We start from the raw sequence: 7,072 nt of genomic DNA, 5'->3' as shown, positions 1-7,072 counted from the left end.
CAACAAAAATCAAAGCGTGCAGTTGCACGCCTAGAATAAGAAGATGAGCCTTGATCATGTTTCTCTGTTCCTCTTTTAAAATTCATCTGCTGTCGATATCTTCTAGAACAGACCTAATAGCAGAATCTACTCACCTCAACTCTCCAGCGGCAGCCATTGTTGTTGTCACCCATGCGCGCTTTGGTCACGTGGTTGATTACGATACTGTTGATCATCTGTCCATCATCGTATAAAGCCCGCCCTGACAATTTGATTGGCCCGCCAGATATTGTGCGAGCATACTCGCGCTACTGTTGAGCAATGCCAGACCGAACTTCCCGACCTCAAACGTTGTAGGCAGGACTAAGTTCGGAATGGCACCCAGGCTAGCACTCTGCAGCACTGCTCAGCGACACAGAGGAGAGAGAAAATGAAGCCGATTCTTCAAAATGTATAACTGCACTATCTGATAAAGATCTACTAAAATTTAACCTTCTTTTGGGGGAGGAGAACTCTGTTAAAGTAATCCTGAAGGTTATTAGAAAGTGGTCAGAGAGGACAGGGTTGTGAGGAAATACTGTTATTTCTTCACATTCTATGCCTTATGTCAGCACAAGATCCAAAGTATGAAGATGAAAATGTATGGGACTATTCACATTTTGAACAAAGCCCTTCAATGTCAGCATGGATGTTAAAATTTCTCACTATGATGACCCTGTCAGTATTTAATACCAAATCAGAAAGGAACTCTGAAAACTCAGCTAAAAATTCAGAGTAAGGACCTGGTGGACGATAAAAAGTTACAAAAAGAAGAGGTTTTCCTGCTTTGAAATTTGGATCAGGGAAATTAAGGGTTAAATGTTCAAAAGAGTTGTAGGTATTAACTGTTTTGGGAGTAATCAGTAAGTCAGACTTAAAGATTGTTGCTACTCCTCCTCCTCGCCCAGAACTTCTGAGTATGTGAAAATTTAAATAGCTTGAAGGAGTTGCCTCATTTATGCTCACATAATCCTCTTGCTGCAGCCAGGTTTCTGTAAGGCAACATAAGTCAATGTGATTATCACAAATCAAGTCATTAACTAGCAGACTTTTAGAGGAAAGAGATCTTATGTTAAACAGACCACATTTAATTGTTTTAACTTTTTCCCCAATTGGGGTTTTTTGATTTTAATTAGATTATCATGATTTACTCCTTTGGGAATCTTTGCTAATTTATTAGATTTTGGTCGTGGGCAAGACACTGTCTGGATGGAGTAAAGAGTGGGTAACAGTAGAGAAGCTGCAGAGATGTGTGTTAAACTACAACTCTGCTTTCTGGTCTGCACCCTGGGTGGTCAGGGTTTTGGAGGACTAATAAATGTGGCCAGATTCCTAGAAAGAATTGAGCTGCACCATCTAAAGTGGGATGGATGCCGTCTCTCCGAATCAGACGAGGCTTTCCCCAAAAGGATTGCCAATTATTAATCTAGCCCACATTGTTTTCAGGACACCCACTAGACAACCAGCGGTTGAATGACGACATGCGGGTAAACATGTCATCACTGGTCAGATCAGGGAGGGGACCAGAGAAAATTATGGAGTCCGACATCTTTTTGGCAAACTTACACATCGAAGCAACACTAATTTTAGTGACCTCCGACCTGTGAGAGAAAATATCTTTTTTGAATTTTGTTTTGTTAATGTTTTGTTTGTGTCATTCAAATAAAGTTAACGTTCATATCAGATTCAGTCTTCAGTGTTAATTTACCACTCCAGGCCACTGTTGCAAATCTGCAACATCGCAGAATTCATTGCATTTGAAGGTCTCTCTCAAAAAAAGTCTGAATTGTATGTTACTACCCCATATGATCATCTTCTCCAAATATCAGATTTTTCCTGCAACTACAACTTAATTTGAGCCTGAGAGGGTTAATAAACATGTAAAAATGGATAAAAGCATTACTGTCCCAGTTTCCTTATCTAACTTTGATGATATGTATTTCTTTTCATCTACATTCTGGAAATGTCCCCAGATTTGATTTCACAAATCTGGTCATCTTATTTTATATGATGTATTCCAGAAACAAAGGTAACTAAAACATGTTTATATATTTTTTTGCAATTTACATTGACTAAAAGCTGCTACCTCTCTGTCTAACCTGATAGCATAGATAAGTAAGCAGAATAGCTTACTAGAATAATAAGTAATAGCAGAATCTACTCACCTGAACTCACCGGCGGCAGCCATTGTTGTTGTCACCCAAGCGCGGTTTGGTCACATGGTTGATTACGTTACTATTGATCATCTGTCCATCATCGTATAAAGCCCGCCCTGACAATTTGATTGGATCGCCAGAGAGTGGACGATCATACTCGCGCTACTATGGAGCAATGCCAGACCGAACTTCCCGACCTCAAACCTTGTGGGCGGGACTAAGTTCGGAATGGCACCCAGGCTAGTTTGTTGTCACCTTCCTGTTGATGTGTGTGCGTGAAATGCAAGTAAGTAATGGCAGGAGTCACTGACATTGTTTATTTAAGGAAGTATTTCAGTTTGCCTTTAGTTTATGACATGTTTTATTCACGTGCACACTTCAGAGTTAAATAATGTTGTTTGCTTACTCATGCGGTGTATTTAGTTAGAAAAGAGATGTTTGTACTAATATTGCAATTTTATAATTTGAGATATCAGTTTAGTTATTTGTTGAGAATTATTCAGACACTGATATTATATTTTTGTTGTCTTTCTAGAAAACCATACTCATTGATAAGTAAATTAATGAATAAACTGCAAGGACAAGTTTGACCTATTGGAGTACGACTCTGCTTTCTTGGGAGTTCTAACCGGACTCACCACAGCGATCTGAACTTTCCTACTAGCAATAAAATCACTATTTTTCACAAACAGTATGTCAAAGACAGCTTTTGGAAGTATTTGAATATTAAATGTGGTATTTAGCCAAATTTATTTCAGTATTACTGGGTTCCTGATCTTCATCCCTTACTCTACATCTTATTTACAATGTCCAAACGGGAACCAAATTGGTGCTGATTTTGCCAATGTGGCTGCAAATCAGTATTACTTATATAATTTTACTTGGTGAAATGGTAAAATCTTCCATTAAATATATTTCTATTTGCAATTCTCTTTTTGTTTTTTTGTTTTTTTATATAAAACAGTTCCCTTAAGACCCGCCCACTCTACATCAGAGAGGGAAAAACATATCCTGTTAACACATATACGTTTACACTCTAAAAATGAGCACAACCACTTACATAGTGTTAATATTTACCTGACACCACAAGAAGAGGCTTGTTTTTAAAGTGTGGATAACTTTTTCTATGTTTCAGACAAACCTCAGACCCCTCTGGAAGAGACAATTTGCAGAAATAGGACTCGAGATACATGCAAACTGAGCCAACAGACTAGTAAGTTTTACCACAATGAAATAAATGGGAAGTGTTAAGAGTCTAGCAGTAACATATTGGTGTGAAACCTGTTAGTATATGGTATCTTAATAGCTATTTTTCCCCCCATATTAGGGCAGTATCTCCAGAAAGGATGGCTGTATTTCCATGACAGGTTGTATTATATATCTTCCACCGAGAAAACTTGGCATGAGAGCAAAGAGTACTGCAGGCAACAAGGCGCTGAGCTGGTGATCATAAACAACAAAGAGGAACAGGTAAAAGTCTCTTAGCTTAAAATAAAATTGTTATTAAGCACAAAGAAAACTTACTGAAATCAATCTCTTTTTTTCTTTGTCACTGGTTGTTCATTTTCCATGTAAGGACTTTACAAGGCAGTTTAACAGGTTGACATGGATTGGACTGCATGACCCAGCTATGACAAGGGAGTGGACATGGGTGAACGGAGATCCTCTTATCACAAGGTTTTATTTATTTTTTGCTTTTTTTAACACTTCTTGAAATACAGCTGGAAGCATATTTATGATCTATAGTCATTTATCCTTCAGGCACTGCGATATTGTGCCCTTACCACCACAACAGAATACAGAGCCATGGAAAATATCTTAATGAGCACAGAGAACCGGACCATTCTTAAAACACAGGACCTTCCTGGTGCCATTTAATGAAATTCATTTTATCTTTACAGGGTCAATTCATGACCCATGTAATCTTAAGAAACTTGACGGAGTTGATTCAATGAAAGCACAAAATCTAATTGATAACAAATGTTCTATATAAGGAAACCCAACACATCAAATGGAGTAATTGACTGTAGTATTCACTCATGGAAAAGCACATAGCAACTGAGGACAGTTGCTTTCATTATATCGTTGATTTTGCAGCAATCCCAGAGAAAAACTCCCTTTTACCAGGAAGAAACCTCCAGGAGAACCATGTTCAGTTGGAATCCTCTCCAACAACTTAATGCAGATTTGAAAATGCAGAGCAAACACACAAAAGGAACACAAAGATATGGTTCTAGGAATACTTTCTATCTTAGAAAGGGTAATGGTAGACAAGCTCCATAGGTGGCTTTGACAAGGACATAAATAAAGCTAAGCAGATGAGCTCTGAGTCAGTGTTCCCATCAAAAAGGATAAAATAGAGCACATACAGTTAGTTTCAGTAAAAGCTCTGCTCAATATGTCTAAAAGAAACAGAACTAAACACTAAAGACAGGGCAAACTGTTTAATATGTGACATAAAATGCTGACAGCTACTATAAGGAGAGTAAACTGAGAGAACATCAAGTTAAAATGTAAAGTTATAAATGGTGCAAAGTAAAAAATAAAAAAAACAGAAGTAGATTATAGAAAACTGGGGAATAGTTATCTTGATGTCTTCCAGAAGCTTAAGTCAGTAGCACCATAATTAGAAAGATAGTTCATATTATGAATCATTCTCACTGTGTTCTATATCTGTAAGAACCGCAGAACCTTGGACCTGATATTCAGACAAAAAGGATCGGTTGAAACAAGTTTATCAAAATAAACAAAAGGAGAGCGGCAGAAACTCTTCAGGGTGGGCTATCAGATTCTCTGGTTAAGAGTCCAGCCTGATTAAGTCATTCAGAGCACAGGGTGCAGGGGAGTTGGCACCAGCCAATGCCGAGCAGGCAACAGTGTCCATGAGGGATAATCCAAAGCCTAAGTACAGTCCAAACCAGTTTCACAGACCAGGGGCCTGTTTCAGAAAGGAGGTTAAGTGAAAACTCTGAGTTTGTTAACCCTGAAATGAGGGAAACTCTGGGTTTTCTGTTTCAGAAAGGGAGGTAAGTTAAACCTGAGAAAGCAGAGTAAGTCAAGCCTGTTTCTGAAAGAGAGGTAACTTATACTCAGAGTCAGTTACCATGGCAATTTACTCTGTGAACCTAACCTGGTCGGGAGCAGGTTTTCTTCAGAAAATCCAGAGTTTATTTTGGTCTCCTCCCCTTTTTTTAAAGAGGAAGTGGTGTTTAAACACCTCATTGATTCTTTGGGGACATACAGTATTTATTGCACACATTTCAGTCACGTAGAGCGCATCAAAGGGAATGAAATGGCATGTCCTTTTATGGATGATCCTGTTGACGAAAAGGCTGTATTACTTCATAGGGAGTTACATTTACGTCGGGAAAGGATTTTGAGGCCCAGAGTGGATTTTTTGTCATATCCCTATCCATTTTTATTTGAGCGTTAACGTTTTGCTTTACAGTCATTAAGATATATCCATAATCTCATCCATCCTTACATCAGAAACATCAACCATCGTGGCCGTGCTCTTACATCCGAGCAGATTCTTTGCGTTGCCTTACGTTTCTTTGCGAATGGAAGTTTTCTTTATAACATCGGGGATGCTGAACATATTAGTAAGGCTACTGTTTGCAGAGCGGTAAGGAAAGTGTGCCTCGCTCTTCAGCGCTTTCTGAGAATTTTTGTATTGTTTCCTGGGCACAAACCAGTGAGAGTCATCAAAGAGGAGTTTCACAGGATTGCAGGTCAGTGGCGTAAAAATCGGTTTAAATGAGGCTAACCTGATAAATTACATTCAGTTAAGAATATCTTGCTGTGACCCCTGGAAGTAACCTAATAATTAGAATTCCCTTTAGGATTTCCGAATGTGGTTGGATGCATTGATGGCACACATATTCCGATCATTGCACCTTCTGAAAATGAAGCGGACTATGTGAACAGGAGATCCATCCACAGTATTAATGTGCAGGTACACTGACAGCCTACTGTTTCTAATGGTCAAAGACTACACCACAATACTGTAACATCTCTCATTCTTTGCACTGTCAAGATCATATGTGATGCTGCACATATAATTATAAATGTGGAGGCCAAGTGGCCTGGCTCTGTTCATGACTCAAGAATCTATCGGGAGTCAACCCTGAGCAACAGACTGGAAAGGGGTAAGTAAATGTATATCCTTTACACATATTTCAATGTATGCACTAAACACTTACAGGGGAATGCAGCTCTTAAGCAATGTGAACTTTCTTACAGGAGAGATTGATGGCTTTCTGCTGGGAGATAGGGGTTACCCATGCCGACCAAATCTTATGGCCCCTTACCCAGAACCTGAACCAGGCCCACAGCAGCGCTTCAATGTGGCACACTGCAGGACGAGAGCCCGGGTGGAGATGACCATAGGCCTGTTGAAAGCACGTTTCCAGTGCCTACGTCACCTCAGGGTAACCCCTGAAAGGGCCTGCGACATTATTGTGGCATGTGTTGTTCTCCATAATATTGCCATAATTAGAGGGGAGCAACACCCTGCCCTACAATTACAAGACCCTGAGGAAGAGCCCATCAACCCTGCAGATTTCCAGGATGGAAGGGTAGTCTGGGATATGATATGCCGCAATGTCTTCTCAGATTAATATACATGATATCCACCACCACCACAAAAAAATGAATAAACACAAAATCACAGCAATTTATGGTGTTCTTTATTTCATACAAATGCAACCACAAAATAAACTAATTAATAAACAAAATCACAGCAATTTATATGGTGTTCTTCATTTGCTCACCTCTAGCTTTAGTTTCAGGATGTCGATTTCCAGATCTGCCTTTTGGATCTGGCGATCCAAGTATACAGGTTCTTTGCTGTTTTTTTCTATCTTTTTAATAAGAAGAAGTCTATATAACTCCTTAAC

General features: G+C 39.1%; 1 protein-coding gene across 1 annotated transcript; it reads left to right on the top strand.

Annotated features, from left to right (window-relative positions):
• Positions 1-2,454: 2,454 nt before the first annotated feature.
• On the top strand, positions 2,455-6,849 carry LOC119786993 (putative nuclease HARBI1). The gene is made up of 5 exons (XM_038290613.1): positions 2,455-2,460; positions 5,623-5,905; positions 6,017-6,129; positions 6,211-6,322; positions 6,417-6,849. Exons 1-5 carry the CDS (start codon positions 2,455-2,457, stop codon positions 6,791-6,793), a joined length of 891 nt encoding a protein of 296 aa, XP_038146541.1. The 3' UTR covers positions 6,794-6,849.
• Positions 6,850-7,072: the final 223 nt, after the last annotated feature.

Source organism: Cyprinodon tularosa, unplaced genomic scaffold (assembly GCF_016077235.1).
Source record: "Cyprinodon tularosa strain WSP-4 unplaced genomic scaffold, ASM1607723v1 ctg285, whole genome shotgun sequence".
NCBI lineage: Eukaryota > Metazoa > Chordata > Actinopteri > Cyprinodontiformes > Cyprinodontidae > Cyprinodon > Cyprinodon tularosa.
This window is presented reverse-complemented; position numbering and strand designations above follow the sequence as displayed.